The 21,618-nt window shown below is 32.4% G+C and overlaps 1 protein-coding gene across 2 annotated transcripts in view; it reads left to right on the forward strand.

Moving 5' to 3' along the window:
• LOC126748858 (synaptojanin-1) overlaps window positions 1-21,618 on the forward strand; it is an 87,003-nt gene that overhangs the window by 29,818 nt on the left and 35,567 nt on the right. For both annotated transcript variants that reach the window (XM_050458367.1, XM_050458368.1), the window contains one exon: window positions 11,720-11,884. In XM_050458367.1, the coding sequence (XP_050314324.1) occupies window positions 11,720-11,884 (165 nt within the window). The remainder of the gene's footprint in view (window positions 1-11,719; window positions 11,885-21,618) is intronic.

Raw genomic sequence — 21,618 nt, forward strand, 5'->3', positions numbered from 1 at the left:
TGATGAAAAAAGAAAAAAATGCATTTTGTCAAAAATAGAAATGTTTTTGTAAAGACTTTTTTGCAGGTAGCTATTTTTTTCTATAAGTATGAACCAAATTCTCACCGATTTTCAAAAGTGTAAAAATAATGGGCCAAACATAAGTAAACAAAAATAATATAGTATGAAATACAGGGTGTTTCGGGAGGAAAGGGAAATATTTTGGGAACATATTCAGAAGGTCAAAATAAGATAAATTAACCCATTTGTTTTAATCCGATTCTTAACCGTTTCTGAAATAATCGGCTATAAAGTTTTTTTTGTAAATTTTTGTAATAATTACGTCTGTATTTCTAACTCACGTTGCAGGTATTTCATCATTGACAAGCATGTTTGTCCGTTTGATTGATTCTGAGCGTTTTAATTTGAAAAGAGCAAAGTTTCCATTACGTAATGCCTCACACATTCACCCATAAGGAGTATGCTGACATGATATTCGTGTATGGTTTCTGTAATGGTAGCGCATTACGTGCTGTTGATGAATACCGACGTTGTTTTCCAAATCCAAGAATTCCTAATCGATAAGTTTTTCAGACAGTTTTTGCAAATGCTCAGGAAACAGGAATGTTTTCAAGCAATTAATTCTGAACAAGAGGCGAGAATAAATGTGGAAAATTAATAAAGTTCTAGATGTGGCTCAAGAGAACCCGAATATTACGATGCGGATTACAAAAGAACTTTGGAAAGACGTTTGGAAGACACTTGGGAAAAACGGTTTAAAGCCTTTTCATATTCAACCGGATCAACATCTTTCAGAGGGTGATTATGGCTTAGGGGTTCAATTTTGCGAATGGATCCAACAAAATCGAGGCCCACATAAATATATTTTGTTTAGCGATGAAGTGCATTTTACCCGAGATGGAATTAATAAACGACACAATGAACATCGGTGGTCAGATGAAAATTCTCATGCCACGTTTGAACGAAACTTTCAACATCGATTCAGTGTTAACGTGTGGTGTCGAATGCTGAACGACCAGTTGTTTGGTCCTTTTGTATTAGATGAGCGTCTTACTGGAGAAGGGTATTTACGGTTTTCGGAAGACCATTTAATACACATATTAGATGATGTTCCGCCAATTGTTCGAAATCGAATGTATTTTCACCACGATAGGGCCCCGCCTCATTTTAGTCGCCGAGTGCGTAATTTCTTAGACAATCGTTTTTCTGATCGTTAAATTGGCAGAGGGGCACCTCAAGTTTGGCCACCAAGGTCACCAGACAGACTTAAATCCACTGGATTACTGCCTCTGGGGGTGGATGAAAGCTCTAGTGTACGAAATACCAGTAGAAACCATAGAAGGACTCCACAATCAATTTTTAAATGCTTCAAATATTATTAAAAACATTCCCCAAGCAATTAAACGTGCAACACGAGAGCTTAACAAATATGCTGCAGCTTGACTTGAAGTTCGTGGGGGTATTTTCCAAAATATTTTAAATTAGTGGAATTTTGTTTTTTTACTTGTTTTAGTATTTAGAATTTTGTTTGTGTTGTTTTTAAACTAAAATCTTACAAAAAAACTTCAGAACCGATTATTTCCGAAACGGTTGAGAATTGGATTAAAACATATGGTTAAATTATCTTATTTTTTAATAATTCAATAATTTATCATCATTATAAATCCATTATTATATGCCATATACAGGGTGTCCAAGATAAGGATCCTAAGCATGGGGATCTCGGTACCTGTTGGAGATACAGCTTCGGTTAAATTAGGAAAAAGTTGTGCACTTTGAAGCGTATTTACATGCCGTTGAGAAACTTCAAAAATTCCCATGGCCTGCTGAGATATTTGGAAAAAGCGGAAATTTGCCAATATCGATTTTATTTTTTCCTGGCTTTATTTAAAAAGATATCAAAAAACTATTGACACTTTCTCATTGACACTTTTGAAGTAGGACGTGATGGCGCTTTTAAATTTTATATCCGACGTTTCGTTTCCGAGAAACCACCATCAACTTTATTTTTTTATATGGCGCGAAAAGAAAGTACACCCTGTATCTGATTCCATTTTTTATTACAAATTCAACGATGTATCACATGTCACATTTTTTTTGTTAGTTAAAAGAAAAAATACCATTTTTTTTTTTTTTTAAACATATTATTAAGTAGGCTTTGGAAACAAATGCTCTGACGTATGTAAATACCTGTTACCGAGTCTGTCACATTTTTCTTAATATCTATTTAGAGAGTGATAAAGCTAAATGAAGCATTGATTTGCATTGTACATTGTACTACTTATAAATAAAAAAATGTAACCAGTAATAGACAAATGTTTTATGATTTTTCTAACGATATGCAACAAATAATGAATACATTTTAAAAATAACGAAAAAAGCAAATAAATTAACGCATTTTATAAATTTAATTTAAAACAGGTGTTAAAACATCACGCAATATCTCTGGCGTAATACTTTGAAAAGCGGCCGTCACACATTCTCGTAACTCCTGCTCAGTTCCAAAAGAATGTTGATAGACTCGGTTTTTAATAAATCCCCAAAGGAAGAAGTCCAAAGGGGTTAAGTCCGGAGATCGCGCTGGCCAAGACACTTCACTGGAGGTTCCAATCCACTTTTCAGGAAAACGCTGCGAAAGGTACTGTCGAACTTGCCCAGAATTATGTGCAGGAGCCCCGTCTTGTTGAAACCAACAGCTATTGACTTGTGCCAGAGGTAACATCTAAGCAGTCTTCTAAATCATTTTGCAATAAATTAAGATATCGTTCTGCTGTTAATGAATAATGGTAAATAAATGGACCTAGTATTTTGGTTCCTAAAATTCCACACCACATATTAAACCCAAAACGTTGTTGATGTCTAGATATTTTCTTAACACGCGGATTTTGTTGGACCCAGTAATGACTATTGCGGGGGTTAAAGATACCATTATTAGTGACCATATTTTCGTCGGACCATATTATTTCTGATGGAAAATTAAAATCCTCTTCACAGGCACGTGTATACCACTCACAAAAATGCCGACGTCGTTCGAAATCCCCAGGTTTAAGTCCTTGGCAAATTCTAAATTTGTAGGGATGATATCTGTTTTTACGTAAAATAAACTGAGCTGTAGATTTGGCCACTCCTACATTTTTTCAATTTGCCTGGTTGATATCTCGGGGTTTTCAATAACTGCTTGTAAAACATTATTTTGAGTTTCTTCAAGAGATTCCTTTTTTCGAGATAAAACAGGCTTTTTAAACGAACCATATTCTTTTAAATTTCGAGCTAACTCTAAGAAAATGGATTTACATGGTTGCTTTCTATCTGGAAATTTATTAAGATAAATTGCTGCTGTATTTACAGTATTTTTGTAGCACAAAATGTAGCACGGCAGCATGTCAAACTTCTCTTCATGACTATAATGACCACCAGGCATATTTGAAGATAATTTTAGCTAATTAACACAATTTTAGCAATAATAACGACAACAGTAAATAATAATAACAATAATTACTCAACAAACAACACCTCGACAATCACGGTAACAACAACGGCAATTAACATTTAATAAAAAATATGTGACAGGGTAAAAGGTATTTACGTCAAAGTGTCAAAGCATTTGTTTCCAAAGCCTACTTAATAATATGTTTAAAAAAAAAAGAAAAATTGTATTTTTCCTTTTAACTAACAAAAAAAATGTGACATGTGATACATCGTTGAATTTGTAATAAAAAATGGAATCAGATACAGTGTGTACTTTCTTTTCGCGCCATATAAAAAAATAAAGTTGATGGTGGTTTCTCGGAAACGAAACGTCGGATATAAAATTTAAAAGCGCCATCACGTCCTACTTCAAAAGTGTCAATGAGAAAGTGTCAATAATTTTTTTGATATCTTTTAAAATAAAGCCAGGAAAAAATAAAATCGATATTGGCAAATTTCCGTTTTTTCCAAATATCTCAGCAGGCCATGGACATTTTTGAAGTTTCTCAACGGCATGTAAATACGCTTCAAAGTTCACAACTTTTTCCTAATTTAACCGAAGCTGTATCTCCAACAGGTACCGAGATCCCCATGCTTAGGATTCTTATCTTGGACACCCTGTTATACATCAAATGTTAATAAAATATATTGCGGACGGTTGTTGGGTGGGGTCAGAAATAAAACAGAAACCTGTTTACTTAAATGTCGACGTTACGACTTATATTAAGTCATCCTCAGGACACTGAAATGGATTTAAGTAATCACAGAGATGAAACAAAGTATATAAAAAACACTATTAAAATAAATGTTTTTTTACGTGTACAAAAATGAAAACAACAAAAAAAAAACAAAAACCACGACACTATTTTCTAATAAAAAAAATATATTTTATATTATAATATTAAAAATAATTTTTTTTTAACGGATTGTACCTGAAAGTAATTTTAATTGTGTCATGGTTTTTGTTTTTTTTGTTTTAATTTTTGTACACGTAAAAAACATTTATTTTGATAGTGTTTTTTATGGACTTGAAATTACTTTGTTTCATCTCTGTGATTACTTAAATCCATTTCAGTGTCCTGAGGATGATTTAATATAAGTCGAAACGTCGACATTTAAGTAAACAGGTTTCTGTTTTATTTCTGACCCCACCCAACAACCCTCAATATTGAAGATATTGGGTCACAAACACGAAACTGTTAATAAAATAATAAAAACATGTAAAGTTCACTACTACGCAGATGATACGCAAGTCGTTTTTTATAGAGCAAGCTGGTCGCTTCAATGTATTAATACAGAATTAGAAAACTTAAAATCTATTTCCCTACAGCATTCTCTTTATCTAAATCCAAGCAAGTGTTGTTTGTCAATATTTTGTCCTAAAAATGTGCAAATTAATAAAAATCAAATTAATGTTAGGGTAGGTAACGTCTCTTTAGAAATAAAGGAAAATATAAAAAATCTTGGTCTTACTTTTGACAGTCAAATGCGATTAGACCACCACGTATCTCATTGTATCAAGAAAGCTTATCTTAGACTTAAATTATTATACAGCAATCGACACATTCGATCGCAAAGATTAAAAACAATTTTATGTAACGCTCTCGTTCTATCTGTGTTTGACTATGGAGATGTCGTTTATGGAAACTGCTTGACACAAATTCAAAAAAAACGTATACAAGGAGTTCAAAATTCCTGTTTGCGGTATATCTATGGAATCCATAAATATTAAAGATTTTCCTATAAACTCTCTGAAACAAACTGGCTTAGAATGGAAGCCAGGCGTACAGTGCACTGTGCATCTTTTTATAATAGGTTATTATTTTATAAGACACCTATATATCTTTACAATAAAATTATCTATAGATAGCATATACATAATATAAATATTAGATTTAAAGGTTTGATAACAGCTCCTCTACATGGAACATCTATTTATGAACGGCGTTTTTCCTATAATATTTCAAAGCTTCTCAACTCTGTTCCCGGTTGTTTCAAGATTTTGGAACCCCGAATCTTTAAACACAAAATCTTTAATTATTATGTCCAGCAGAAGAGTTGAGTAAAAAAAAATATGCCTATAATAAAACTTTTTTTCTTCAAACTTTTCAAATCTGCCTCCTTTTTATGTGCTATTTTAAAATGAATGCCTTATTGATAATTGATAATATATATTTAGTTATGTTTTGTAAGATTTTTCTCTTGAATTAGGGTATTATGGATATCTAAGGTTAAGTAGAGGAGGGTAGATAAACCTATATGTATAGGTTTTCATCTGGACTTCGCCTCTTTTCATAATAGTACAATTATGTTTAGGATATAATTATTTGTAAATCTAACTTAAATTGTTAAAATAAAGTCTTTATTATTATTATCATTATTATTATTATTTCCTTATTTTGACCTTATGAACATGTTCCCAAAATATTTCCCTTTCCTCCCGAAACACCCTGTATAAATTAGCAGTTTCACTGTATTTCTTAGAGATCATTCTTTTACCTCTAAATTTAATTTGATTTTACAATTTGATTTTTAAGAATACATAGTCATAAGAGTATCTTTCGACTTATTCTATTATTTTTTGTTACTTCCGGTTTAACAGGAAGTAACACTAACTTTTGTATTTTAAATGGGACAATTGGTATATTATTACGGATTTTGATAGAAAATAATATTCCGAGAACCGCATTTGCCGCTTTTTGTTTTATGCTCATAGAAAAAATCATTTTTTTAAATTTTAAAATAAGGTGTCATAAATGCATTGAAAATTTTAATTTTTAATCACGGAAAAATAATTTACATTGTGTTTTATTACTTAAATCAGTTTTTCAGAAATACAGTGAGCAAACATTTCACATATTAGTAAACATTGAAATTCTTTTAAAAACTACGGCAAATTTATTCGAATAACAGATAATAATTGAACTTGACAAGATGTCATGTATTATTATGTTAATTGAGAAATAACTCAAGACCGCGTCAAACAGTGTTGCGAGGTCCAAAATTTTTATTTCCCTAGAAGAATCTGAAAAAATTCCCTAGATATAAAATTGGCTATATATTGACAAATTAAAACAATTGTTTTTTACTAATCCTTTAATTAGGTATATACTTATTTTAAAATACAGATGTAAGAATAAAAACTGCTAATACATATAATACAGCTTAAAAACTAATAAACTAATACTTAAGCTAATACTTAAATGTGTTTTTCAATTAAAAATTAAATGTCTTCTCAGCAAAAAAAATATATACTTTAAAAAAATTAATTAATTAATATTTAATTATACAAAAATAATGTTTAATTGTTTATTTCTTTAATCGTTATAAATTTGGTCATTTAGCATTGCGACCATTTTTTTCGGAATTACAAATTCAAAACAAGAAGTATTTTTTGTTAAATTTTTAGAATGCATTATGCCCGTTAATGTTTTTGTTGATAGGCGGTTACGTATTTTTGATTTATTTAAATTAATTTCCGAAAAAAATCCGTTCTACTGTAGCACTAGAATGCGGCAAACAAAGTAGACTGAACACAAAATTGCATAAATTGGGAAATATGGGATTATTATCTCCGCCTTTAAATTTGCTAACTGCTATCCAAAAATCTACCAAACTTTCATTCTCAAGTGTATGCAATTCTACATTTTGTAGCTCACGCCACTCTCGATCTAAGTCATTTATTGTGTCTTGTTTGACTAAATTAGGAAACAGCATTCCCAATAGAGCAATAGAATTATATTTTTTATCAACCACTGATTTAGGATCAAGCAAATTTAATTGTTTTATTATTTTTTTTTGAGGCTGATCTTTAAAATTAAATCTTTTTAAAATTTGCTCACATCCTTCAATAAGAAAAGCCAAACAGTGTTTCCTAAAATTCAATAACTCACCAGCCTCCATTTTATGTAAATTATTTTGGATTTTAGCAGTGACTATCGCCCCAAGGTATAAATCTTCTATTTCCATAAAATTACGGGGATTTTTACAATCTATGTTTTCGATATCTGTTGAATTAATATATTCACTTTTTAAATAACAACCTAATATTGTCTTTAAAATGGTACAAACTCTTTGGTATAGAAAAGGTATTTTAATATTTTCCGATTGCATCTCTAAATTTAAGCTATTGAAAAGTGGTAAGCTAAAATCTAAAAATTCTAAATACATTAAAAAAGAAGGGTTTCGTAAGTTATTTAAAATTTGTTCAGCATTTTGTATTTTGTCAAGTAAATGTGCATTAGTAAAATATAACACCAGCGCATTATATTGCTCTATAAGTCTTTTTACGACAGCAAGAAGAGATAGCCATCTGGTTTGGCGGAGGTGTAAGATTTTATGGGGTTTAATTTCCAAATATTTCGTAAGTCGTTAAATCAGCCTGTCTTTTAAAACTATTTTTTAAAAATGAATATATATCTCTAGCGGTATTTTCAATAAAGGAGGGCAGTTTCTCACATGCATATTTTACACACAATGCAAATGAGTGACAAATACACCTCATTATAAATAGGTTTGGGATCTCAACTTTAAATAATATAGATAGAGAATGGCGCGAACCCATCATAACACTTGCCCCATCTGCCGCAAAACCAATCATATTGTCCTATGGAATATTATTTTCTATAAAGAAACTCGATACAGCGGCATATAGGGCATCAGCAGTTGCTAGCGGCACTTGCTACTAAGCCCAAAAAGTGATCAACCACATTCTTTTTTTCTCTATCAAACAGCCTGACTACCATAACCAGGTGTTTAATATCCCCCTGATCCGTAGATTCGTCCAATATAAGCGAAAATTTAGTTTTTCTTAAAATATCTAATAACTTCTCAAAACAGTATTTTCCGGTGACGTTATTAACTATTCGAGTTGCTTTAGTTCTTCCGCATGTAAATTTTTTTGCAATATCGGATTCCGGATATATTTCGCGATTTAGCTTTGCTAGATGATCTAATGCATTAAAAGAAATATTATGCTCCACTGCATAAGATAGAAGTAGACCCTTTCTTACTTTTTGTAAGCCAGTTCCTAAACCGCTCATCCTGTTCCCACTTATCTTGGTAATGTTGTATATAGGTTTTTTTTCTCTTTTTTACTACCCTTGACATCTCCGACGCTGAATCCGAATCACTAGAGCTAGACGAAATCTGGCGAGATGTTGAAGCCATTATAATTTGCTGTTTTAGCTTTAGAATAAAATAAAATTTACATTAATTTTAGCAACAAACAATTTTTGGTTTTCATATACCTGTAAGTCCTGCAACTCTGACACTTATCAATATAATAATAAGACAAATGTAAAATATTACTCGTAAAAAACGACGAACCACTTTAAAAAATAATTACTTATACAACTCACAACGCCTTAATGCTTGATGGTCTGTTCTAATAAAAAACCCGACGAAATCACGAAAATAATACTGTCGATCGCTTGGGTAAATTCCCCCGAGAGTTTGGGAATCCCTGAACCCTCTGGGAATTTTCCCTTTTTCCCAGAGGCAACCAATTTTTCCCTAGTTTTCGGAAAATTCCCTAGCAATGGCAACCCTGCAACGTCAAAACGCAGCCTCCTAGTCAAGAAATCAAAGCCTTCTATGCTATTTCTATTAATTAAACACGTAATGATTAATTTTTTTTTCTTCTTATGGGCTTATTTATCAACCGATTTAAAAAATAATCATATCAAATTATTGGGAAAAAGAAACCGCATTTCAAAAGTGGTTGTTCCCAATAATGTGCTATTTAAAAAATAAAGTAAATGTGAAAATTTATAATTTGGACATTTTAAATAGACGTGTAAAAGATTTAAATCATAAAATGTAACAAAAACTATTTTTTCGTGATTACTTGATGATAAATTGAAACTTAACGCATTCATAGCACCCTATTTTAGAATTTAAAAAAGTGATTTTTAAGTATAAGTATAAAACAAAAATAAATGCAGTATCATTATTCTCAGAATATTATTTTCTATCGAAATACGTAATAATATACCAAGTGTCCCATTTAAAATAAGAAAGTTAGTGTCACTTCCGGTTAAACTGGAAGTGACGGAAAACAACTGAATATGTTAAAAGATACTCTTATAATAATTCTATCGATATACCAAATATCATTCTTACTACGGTCTTCTCGTCGGCGGTTGGTTGAATCGGACTTGGGGCCCGATGATTTCAATGACTATTTTTCTAATATTGCTGAGAAGTTACTGGAAGCAGTTCCCAGTGACGGCGATCCATTGCAGTATCTTAATTGGAATGCTATCAATTCTTTTTCCACCCTGTAGATGCCACCGAGGTCCTTGAAACAATTCAGTGCTTGAAGAATCATAGGTCTTCGGGTTCCGATGGTATCTCTTCACGTCTGCTGTCACTTCTGCCTGCGAGCGCTTTAGGTGCTTTGGTTTGGGCAATCAATCAGTCATTGCTTCAGGGCGAGTTCCCATCCTGTTTAAAGGAAGCTTCATAAAGGTGGTAGCTTGGACCGACCCTCTAACTTCCGTCCCATATCAATTGTGTCTACCCTCTCCAAGGTTCTTGAGCGGCTTGCAAAAAAGAGAATTGTCTCTTTTTTGACCAAATACAATGTGCTGTCCCCTAATCAGTATGGATTTCAGTCATCTAAGGGCACGCAGGATGCCATTTTCAGATTCTTGGAAAGTGTGTATCTATCTACGAACCCCAAGGAGGCTGCAGCAGCGGTGTTCTGTGATCTATTCAAGGCCTTTGATTGTGTGGATCATGGAATACTGCTGTCAAAGCTTGATTTTTACGGATTTAGGGGAGTGGCTTTGGGGTGGTTGAAATCATACCTGTCTGGTCGCACCCAGAGGGTGGTTGCATCTGGATTTTCGTTAGGGATAGAACACCTTAAATGTGGTGTACCTCAAGGGTCAGTGTTAGGTCCTATTTTATTTTTATTATACGTTAATGACTTGAGCTCTCACTGCATGAACTAGTGGTTCAGTTTGCCGATGATACTACAATTCTGTGGCATAACAAAGATCAAAAGGTCGTCAGATCTCTCATAGTAGAGGACCTTCACAAAATTAAAGAGTGGTGCATCTGCAATCAGCTTGTATTCAATGTTGATAAGACTTTTGTTCTGGGCTTTAAGTGTGATGTAGAAGGTTTTTTGTTTGATGAGCAGAGCCCACTACATGGTGGGGATTATTGTCGATTTCTCGGCCTCTTCATTGATGAGAGTTTAAGGTTTGACAACCACGTTTTGGGCCTCGCTGCTAAACTTTCTTCTGGTTGTTTTGCAGTCAGGGTTGCTAGGCATGAGTTCGGGGGGTTATTTGCTCGTTCAGTTTATTTCGCCTTAATAGACTCTCATATCTGTTATGGGTTGCGATTTTGGGGTTTGTGCTTCAAGGGACTCCTTAACATAATTTTTACTATTCAGAAAAAAGCATTAAGGTATCTGTGTGGTGTTGGTCTGAGAGTCTCTTGTAAATCTTAACAGTTTTCTCACTCTTTATATTGGAAACTGCAACACACTCATACATAAGTCCGTTAGTCCACCATCCTGCACCAGTCATAATACTCGTCAAGTAAACAACTTATCTCTTCCAATCCCCACCTCCTCACTTACGAGAAACTCTCTTATATTTATTAGTCGTAAAATATTTAATCATGTTCCTTTTTCGATTAGGACTGATACAGACCTTAAAAAGTTTAGGAGAGAATTAAAGAAATTAATCTTACCAAAAGCTTACTACAGCATTGAAGAGTATTTTAACGACTCATTTTAATATTTAAAATGAATTATATATCTGTTGATCAGATTTGTTTTTTATTATTCTTGTTTTATGTTGGTTCTTGCCTTTTCTTTTCTTCTTTTTTGGTTTTTTCTTTGATTATATAAAATATGCTTCTATGTACAATCAAAATCGATTCTGTATTCTGTTTTTATCCTGTATCCTGTATAACCAAATAAATACTTGTATTAGGAAGCTTTTAGCACAAGTTTGTAAACTTAGCAATTAAAGTATATTTTGAGTTTTGACATTTGTTTATCTTGAATATTAAAATAGTTATTAAGTGTTCCCTTTTTCCTGTGTCACCCGGTATAATTACCAGCGTTATTCCTTGTTCTCATATGCAATGAGCAAGCTCTTTTTCTAAGGGTGAAACGTTTAAAGTGACCTATACTTACTCTTATACTTATATGTATATATTTTCAACTGTTAAACAAATTAATTTTTCCTTAAACCAAACATATTTATGTATATTATTTATGTTTTAGGAATCGAATGTTACATGTTCATCTAGTCAGGTTTGGAGTTGATTGTAACAGCTGGTTGCTACGAACAATGTGTGGGTCCGTTGAGATTAGAACAGTTTATGCAGGATCTAAGAAAGCCTTAGCTGCTGTTATTTCAAGGCTTAGCTGTGAAAGGGCAGGGACACGGTAACGGCTCTACTTATTAAGTAAAAAATTAATGTTTATTTACATTTTATATACAGTGTCCCAGAAGTCAGGCTATTCAGGGTGATCCACTTCCTAACTAAGAAACACTTATTCTACGTTAAAAATAAGACCTAGTTTGCCAAACATATGTCGAGCAATGCATCCTATCCGAGACACAGGGTGTTAAATTTATAAGAAAAAAAACGTTTTTTATTTTTAACTTTTATACTGCTTAGAATATTTCTCTGCAATTTGAAACATACCTTTTAAGCATCAAGGAGCACTTCTTTTATAAAAATACTTTTTTTTTTAATTTTTACCAGTGGCGTCCGTACTGCATCGAGACTGAATATTTTTGACTTTAAAATGATATGTCACTGGTTTTTACAAATAATAAAAATTACTCTTAAAATCTTTATTTGATTGGGAGCAAATTCTGTTTCTTTTTAATGAACGAGGCACTGTTTCCAGTATGTATGGAAATAAAACACAGTCAATGCATTAATCAGCATAATCATAAAAAACTGTAATTTTCTTATTGTGTAAAGCGAAGGGCAAAAACTCTGGTCAGCTTCGAATATTATTAATATTTGAAGGTTGTCAGTAATTTGTCGCAGTGACAAGTCGGCCTGTGGTGATGAAACTAATTAGTTTGTATTAGTTTCTCTTTAACAACTAAATGTCTTTTTATTTTACGAGTCAGGAATAAGCCGATATCCATTTCTATTGTGGAGTGGCAAGTGGAAACTCGGCGGAAGCAACTAGGGAGTACAGAAGAAGATTTCCGAGGCATTCTTCAGTGTTAGTCAACATGCATCAACGATGGACTTTGTACTAGACCTCATGAACGACAAAATAGGGTTATTTAGCAAGAAAGGAACAATAACAGCATTTTTCCTGAATTTTATAGTAATCAGCTCGCACACTTCGTTCTTGTAAGTCCAAAATTCTTCGAGTTTTAAAAAAAGGCCATCGAGATGCTTACCATTTGCGACCCGTCCAAGGATTAAGAGAAGGTGCTGAATAGCGATTTTTTTTTCCAATGGTTTCTTCGTTCAATTGAGCGGAATAGAGAGTTTTTAAAGATCATATTATGACTTGATGCTCGTCTTTATTTTTTACCAAAACGAGTTAATGGTTAAAAATTTTTACAATTTCTAATGGCAGAGCATTCCAATATGTGGGAAAATATTCCACTAGAATCAAGATTACCGACTTGGTTTTAACTGGACGGTTGTCCAGCCCACTTTCATAGAAATTCGATTCTGGTTGGATAAAAATTTTTCCACAAAGATGGATCGGAGGTAATGGGCTAGTCAGCCTCCACGAACCCCCGATATTACTTCTTCAGACTTCCTCACATGGGGCTTTTGAAGCTATATGCTCCTATACTCCTCTGAACTCAAGGGAAGAACGTATTGGCGGCATTTAAAATGATTGCAAGGAATTAAGAAATCGCGAACTAGGTGCTGCTATCGGATCTATTAGACATCGATGTGAATTATGTGTTCAGCCAAATTGGTTTATACTTCGAACATCTTCTTTAAATTCGTATTTGAGTGTGACTAGTATCGCTTTTTTTTTAAGTACACGTTTCGTTTACAAAGATAGTCTTATTATTATGTACCATATATATTTAGCGATTTCTTCATGCATGAGAATGTGTTTTACTTTTTTACTCTTAAGTGGATTGGAAGCAAGCGTGCATTGTAAGAAAAAAAGTCAAAAGACCGAATTTGCTCCAAATTGAATGAGGATTTTAAGAGTAGATGTTATGGTTGGCAAAACCAGTGACGTTTAATATTTGATTATAATATTCTTATAATTTTAATACCCTGTAATTTTGGAGAGTATTTCTCTAAATATGTATATATGACAAACTAAGGCTTATTTTTGACGTTGAATACGTGGTTAAAATAAAAATAATGGTTAAGATCTGGACCACCGCCTATAGAACCTTATGATACAATACATCAAAATAGTGATTTTTTCTTCTAGTAGATTTAAAACATGAAGACCTAGTAGAAATGAAAAGAACATGAAGAAATTGATTATATAAAAATTTATTTAAAAAATGAAATATGATTGATTTAGTAGAGTGATTTTTAACACGTACTGTTCAGACCGTCAGTGCACATTATTAAAGCTCAAGCTCCGAAAAAATTTTAAATAATGCTCTGATCCGTCGATTTTTGATTTTAGGGGGACAATCTTTTTTAATACTTTCAACCCCTTGACGGGGGTTGCAACCACCCTCAAAATCTTAAATAGGAGTGCGGGCCAAGCCTCTTTTAAAGGTCTTTTTATTCTAGTTACAACTACCAAGTTTGAAATTGCTATCTTGAGTTTTCGCAGTATGACAGCTTGCCAAAAATGTTGAAACAATACCATTGTTTAATACTTTTAGCGCAAGTTTTTAGAGGTTCTTGATTTATAAAACAAAAATGCTCGCACCCGTCGATTTTTGATTTTAGAAAAATTATTTTTTGTTTAAATTTTAAGTTTAAATCAGCGGGGGCGACATATTTTTTAAATGGGACGGGGTGTGTTATGATACATCTTTTGAATAGGCATTGAATTTTATTTACAATAGCGCTTTGTTTTTTAAATTCGAGCTGCGGGTTCCAGAGAAATCTAATTTAATTTTATTGATTAGTACTTACGCATTATCTTATTAAATGTTGAAAATGTCCGCCGTTTACCTCCATACAATAGTACAGTAACTGTTCAAAGTGTTCCCGAACATTGTGAAGAATATCGGGTGCTATTTGTTATTTGTCATAAATTTTCGATTTCAGATATCCCCACAAAAAGAAATCAAGAGAAGATAAATCGAGTGACCTCGCGGGCCATTCGATAGCGCCCCTTCTCCCAATCTATCTATCAGGAAACGTTTCATGCAGAAACTGCCGTACTAGTAATGCATAATGGGAAGGAGCCCCGTCTTGCTGAGATATCGCATTTTCTTCATAGTAGCGTTGGTCGTTTTCCATAATTTCAATCAATGCTGGGTTAACGGCATTCTCCAAAAGGTCGTATCTATATTTAAATTTTCCGGTAAGAAAAATGGTGTGGAGGCCGGTGTGGAGAATAAATAAGAATGAGAATTATAAACCTCATGGTAGATCTTTGGATTCGTCTGAGAAGCAAACATTCAAAAGATAGTTGGGATTATTTGAAATTAGTTCGGACATTATTTCACAAAACTGTAAACGACGGTCGTTATCATCTTCATTTAATTCTTGAAGACGTTGTATTTTATATGGGCGCCATTTATTATGTTTTAGAATTCTCTGTACAGTGGTCCGCGAGACTCCCGTTACATGAGAAAGTTTTCTGGTACTTAATGAAGGGTTCATACTAACCGAGAAGACCGACTTCTACTGCCTCATTTCTCAATGGATTTTCATTATTCCGTTTTTTATTTTCCATCGAACCAGTTTCCCGAAATTTTGCCACTAACTCTAGGATGTAACCATGATGTACGTGTTTATCTGCATGTCTCTGATTAAACAAAGTTGCCGTTAGTCTAGCACATTGATTGTTTATAAAGTATAATTCACTAATTTCTACTCTCTCCGCAATATAATAAACTATTTTTATCGAATCGAAAGAAAAGCACAGAAATAATTAATTCACATCAACTTGTTTACTGAAGATAAAGTCGGATTGTTGTCTGGATTTTGATAGTTTATAAACAATTTTTAACTCACACACCTAAAATATCCAGTAAAATGTTTAGAATTCCATTGCTTGGCGATGCGTAGCTTAAATTTAAAAAACAAAGCGCTATTGTAAAGAAAATTCAATGCCCTTTCAAAAGATGTATCCCAACACACTCCTTCCCATTTAAAAAACAAGACTGAATGTCGCCCCCGCTAAGGGGTTGAAGTTGTGGGGTTATAAATTTAAACAAAAAATGGTTTTTCCAAAATCAAAAATCGACGGGTGCGAGCGTTTTTGTTTTGTAAATCAAGAACCTCTAAAAACTAGCGCTAAAAGTATTAAACATTATGTTTCAAAATCTTTGACAAGCTGTCATACTGTGAAAACTCAAGTTAGCAATTTCAAACTTAGCAGTTGTAACTAGAATGAAAAGACCTTTAAAATAAGCACTTGACCCCCACTCCTATTTCAGATTTTGAGCGTTGTTGCAACCCCCTGCAACAACCCTCAAAAAAATTGTCCCCCTAAAATCAAAAATCGATGCTCACTATTGCAATCTCGGAAATATAGTTGGTTTAATTATGGTAAAGTTACGTAATTTGACAATTAAGAAAATTGTATTTTGCACAAACTCACAAACTCTTTTTATTTCTTTTTTCGGAAGCTACTATAAAGGATATATCAAATTAAATGATACTTGATTATTTTGATAGATCTCGATATCAATGTGGCCAAATTTTCGCCTTTCATATTCTTTTATTATTTTTAATTCACCATACAGGGTGTTGCATCGTCAGGCGGGACATACGAAATCCCATGTAATTTTTAATAGGGTCCCCAATTATTTTACAGAAAAAAATTTAAAGAGCACCAAAATCTGTAACCAATAAAATAACTGTAATTATTTTTGATATGTCCTTTAAGGAGTAACAGTCAAAAATCTTTACGAAATTTTGTCTTTTTTTATTGCCTCGTATTCACAGGTATTCTAGCCAAAATTTATTATCTTGACTGGTGATAAACATCAAATAGTTCAAGTTCACTGCATTCAAATTCTACATTAAAAAACTCGACCATGAGTTACACTACTGAAGAACTAATGGTTAAATGGTTTTACCAAGGCAATAGTTACCGAGAAATTTTAGACTTGCTTGCAGCTTTTTATCCAAATGGGCCGTTACCAGGAAAATGAACAGTTAATAAAACTGTTACAAAATCTCAGCAAAAAGGCACTATAGTAAATAAAGTCTTTCAAAAAGTAGCATATCAGCACAAAATTTGGTAGTTTGGGGGCGAGATCGAATTGTAATTTTTAATGGTAATTTTTGTGTACATCCTAGAGCGCACTGTCAGCGAGACTCCGAAGGGACAAACACGTGTACAACTTTTTTGTGCCTCAGTGTATATGAGTTTTTTTTATAAAAATCTCAGCTTTTTAATTATACCTAAATCGAATTATGGTGGTTCCAAACCTCTACAAACTAAGGTTTCTTTGTGAAAATCAATTTAAAAAATCAAATGTTAAGAAAAAGGCTATAATTCCCAAAACTGCCAAAGGATTTGGATAAAACTTTTTTATGCAATAAATAATAAATATCTAAACCGAATTCAGATGGTCGTTTGTAGAGATTTGCAATTTCAGGATATACGGGCATTGTATTGATTAAATAACAGCAACTATAAATAATAATAACAGTGCGGAGTATACCTAGCTTTCTGGCAACCGACATATGCTGCGGTCTCGATTTTGGTCACTGGATATAAATCGGACGCTAGTTTCACACACATTATCCTATACCAATGTACATTATATCATAGGTAGCATGGTTAATTGGTTAGATTACATACACAAAAATCTCAAACAATGCGGAGACATTTTAGAGGTATATAATGGCCAATCTATATATACTTAATGGTAGTTGTTGTAACTATCTTAATCTTAAGCAGGTGAATAGCTTGCCAAATTTGTTAGCTACATTTCTTAATTTGTTTTTCCCAATTTTCTCAAATGTTGAAGTCATATATGCCACTAAAAATTTATCACCGGCATCAAACCTGATCCCATGGATTATGTTAATTTTTCAAATTTGAGGAATAAATATAAAACTCTTTTTGATGAATGTTTTAGGTCATATATTGAAAGATTAAATACTGATATTTTTCACAATCCTTCTTCATTTTTGGAAACCCTTCAATAGATTCTGTAGGTCTGATTCATTCCCAAATAGCATGCATATGGAAGCCGAGGTTGCTGGTAACGATCAAGATAATGTAAACTTATTTACTAGGTATTTTGAAACTATATACAGGCAACCTATCAGCAAGGTTACTGACTATAAATTTAATTACAGTCTAGATTTAAGTTGCACCTCTTTTTCTTTATTGGACATATTTAATGAAATCTTACGCCTTCCTAACAAACATTCTTTTGGCCCTGATGGTATCCCATCTGTTTTTTTTTAAAAACTTGTCTGCACTCTGAGTAAGCCTCTGCATCACCCTTTCAATCTTTGCTTGACATCAGGCAAATTTCGTGAAGGCCTTTGATAGGGTTGGTCATAAACATCTGGTTCGAAAGTTTGGTGGAGTTGCTCAGAGCGACTGTTTCCGCGATAATTTAATTTTTAATTTTCAATACGGCCTAAATAAAAAATTGGTAATTTACGATTTGTATTTTTTCTATGGAAATTTAGTTATTCATTTATCGAGGGGTAAATTATTCGAAAATATATACAGAGCTAAGCAATACCAGTCGAAACTAACCCATATAAAAAAAAATAGGAAACCGCCACTTCCTGCATCATTGAAACCATGAGTTTTGGATACACGTAAATTTTTCAATACTTTTTTAACAAATATAAGTAAATTTTTCAATGCTTTTATAGAAATAAATTAATGTAGGGATTCAGTTGTGGTGATATCGAATATTAGTTCTGTCAAAAGTTTGGTGATTAATTAGAACCATTAGAGCCCTTTAAAAAAATTTAAGCAGTCTATAATGCCACGATACGACGTTTTTTCAAACCTAAAAATGCGAGTATGTAACAATTAAATACAGTATGTCTACAAAATACATGATTATGAGTATGACACCTTATTTCCATACTAATCATTACTTAAACAAAATAAAAAATTGAAGCACTAAAAATTTTTATCTCAAAATTTCCTTTCTTGATTAATATTGATTGAAATTTTAAGATTTCAATGAAAAATCCATACACTTTAAAGTACAAGGAAGTTGCACACGTTTTTATCTCATCGGAGTATCGCCGAGAGCGCTCTCTAAGATTTACACATAAATTAAAATTGAATTCGAACTTCTCGACACCAAAAACCAATTACCAAATCTTTATTACCAAATTTTGTGCTGATAGTTCTTTTTGTATGAATTATTAATAAATAATGAAAATAAAAATGAAACTTTAACCTGTACCTTGATTATTATCAATTTTTCGGAGCAGACAAATTGAGTCAAATCGTAATATTTTCAACCAAAGAATATGCTGTTACTCTATGTCCACTAAGTTATGGAACACCCTGTCTTTAATGATGAATTTCAATTGAATATTGAATATTACATTTCAATAATTCATAAATAACTTTTAATCCGCAAATAACGAACTTAATCATCAATGAATCGAAGCGAACAAGTTTTTAAGTGTATAAATCAAGAAATCAGGGGAGTGAGCGCTAAAAATAAGAGAATCCACTGTACATAAACAGTTTCAAGTGTATTTAAACTTACAAATAAAATTCCAAACATATGAAAAAATAAAAAAATCACCATCTCAGAATTTCGGGATCCTCTAAAAACCTCGGGCCCAGGGTAATTCTGCCCATTCTCCCCCGCTCTCAGTGGGCCTGGTACGGGGCGACAAAAAACACAAAATTTTCCCCAAGATTTTCGCCAATAACTTCTAAACGGGCAAACCTACAAAATTAAAAGTTACCTTGTTGGTTGCAGATTTTAGTGCTCTTTAAATTACTCTAATACATTTTTTCTCTAAAATAATTAGGAGAGCCAATATTTAACCCTATTAAAAATTACAGGGTTTTCCTATGTCCCACCTGGCGGTTCAACACCCTGTATATTACAACTTATGAAACTCATTAAAAAAGAGTGTGTACCCCTGACATACAGAAATGGGTATATTTTTATTAACTGTTGTTCTTTTACTGGCTTATTTTTTGTTTAAAGGGGTTGGGACTGGACTCAAATTTGATCACGTAATTGATCTGACATGAGCCTAAATTGAGGCCTCAAATTTAAAATTTAGAAATCATTTATGCCACTAACAAGGTTTTCCTTTTATAGGTAATCGTTTATTTATGGTACCTTATTTGCTTTACTGAGTTGAGACCCAAAATATTTCATTTTAAAGAGAAAGTTGTATATTTCGGTACATAAGGCAAAAACACACTTATTTTTTTTTAATGCTATGCAATCCAAACAGTTTAAGTTATGGTAAAGGATTCCAGATTTATAAAAATAATATAGACTCTGGATTCCAGATTCTATATATTTTAAACTAACTTATCCATTACCTTATATTTCAATATCAAAAAATTTACTTCTGATAGGGCTTAAGTATATTGGTCAATTGGCTTTAAGAAGTTAAGGCTTAGTAAGGATATTCCTTTTAGACAATTAATTTGGTAATAGACAAGTGTGCTACTTAGACAGAACTTTGTATAATCAACTACATTACTACTAAAAGTAATATGTGGTGTCCAACTAGGTTAGGATCACTTTATATATATAATTATATAGTCTTCAGGAACTGCATTGATGGTCTATGTGAAAACTATAGCCTAAACGATTTTTCCTAATCTGGCAACTTTTTAAAATTTAACAGCTTAGTAAAGTCGATGGGAGCAACTGGACTAAAATATTTTCAAGATGGTGGCACTTAAGGTAATACCGGAAACAGGTATCTATTGAAACTATTTAAAATAACACCGTTATTTTAAATAAGACAGCCTATTACATTTTTGAGTTCTACATCAGAATCTAAAGACTTCTTATATATAATATTATGTATCTAAGAAACTTTTATCATTGTATTTTGGTCGATCGAGTAGGAACCCGATTTTAATAGACTTTTACATGAAATTTCGAAAATTATTAATACAGGGTGCTCAAATGGAAACCCTGTATTTTTATAATTTAATGGTATTAAGCATTAAAAATAAGGGTAACTTTGTAGAGACTAATTGACATAATACTTGAATGAAAATGCGGGTCGTATGCGGAAAGGTTTTGTAATGTTCTTGGGTATAGAAAATGGAACACTAATTTTCTTTATAGTTCACCCGCATATATTAGAAGAAAATAATTTTAACAATAACAGTTTGATTAAACTCTTTTTACCGACTGGCAACCACACCGATCTCCTGCGGCACATTGTCCATGCCATTATTGCGTACCTCCCATACAAGGAGTTGGTATGTAAATTTAATTGTTTATAAAATAGAGATTATACCGAGTGAAAATATAATAATATTGTTATAACAAATCAGTATGCAACAGGTTTCCTTTAAGAAATGATTCGGCCCACCAATGTTTGAAAACTTAATTATTAGAAGACCTCGGCTGTAAAACCTGTTATGCAACATAAAGGAAAATTTGAGAAACTTTAAAAAAACATATTTTAATCATAAATAAAATAGGATATCTATTTTTTTTTAATTATAAGGATTATTTAAACAGAATAGTAAATAAAAATAATTGCTGCAATTTTTTTTAGTTTTAGTTTATTAAAAACTAAAAAAAAAGACAGATACTATATTTTACATGACATGAGAAACTCAAACAGACTCTAAAGATAACATCAAAAATACTACTTAAAAATACGAACTTAACAGGTGGAATCTATTGTAAACCGGACAATACATGGTTCAGTTTACTGTCCTCTATTGAAAGGTTTTCATGACACTTATGTAGCAAATTTGCTATTGCTATCTCTTGAAGAGAACTGGTCTGCCCCATTTCTTTAAAGAATAGCTTGTAGGCAAGCCAGTGTAGGTTTTATGTACAAAAATTTGTAAAGAATCTTCACAACGGAGTT

The sequence above is a fragment of the Anthonomus grandis genome, chromosome 22 (assembly GCF_022605725.1).
Source record: "Anthonomus grandis grandis chromosome 22, icAntGran1.3, whole genome shotgun sequence".
NCBI classification, from domain to species: Eukaryota; Metazoa; Arthropoda; class Insecta; order Coleoptera; family Curculionidae; genus Anthonomus; species Anthonomus grandis.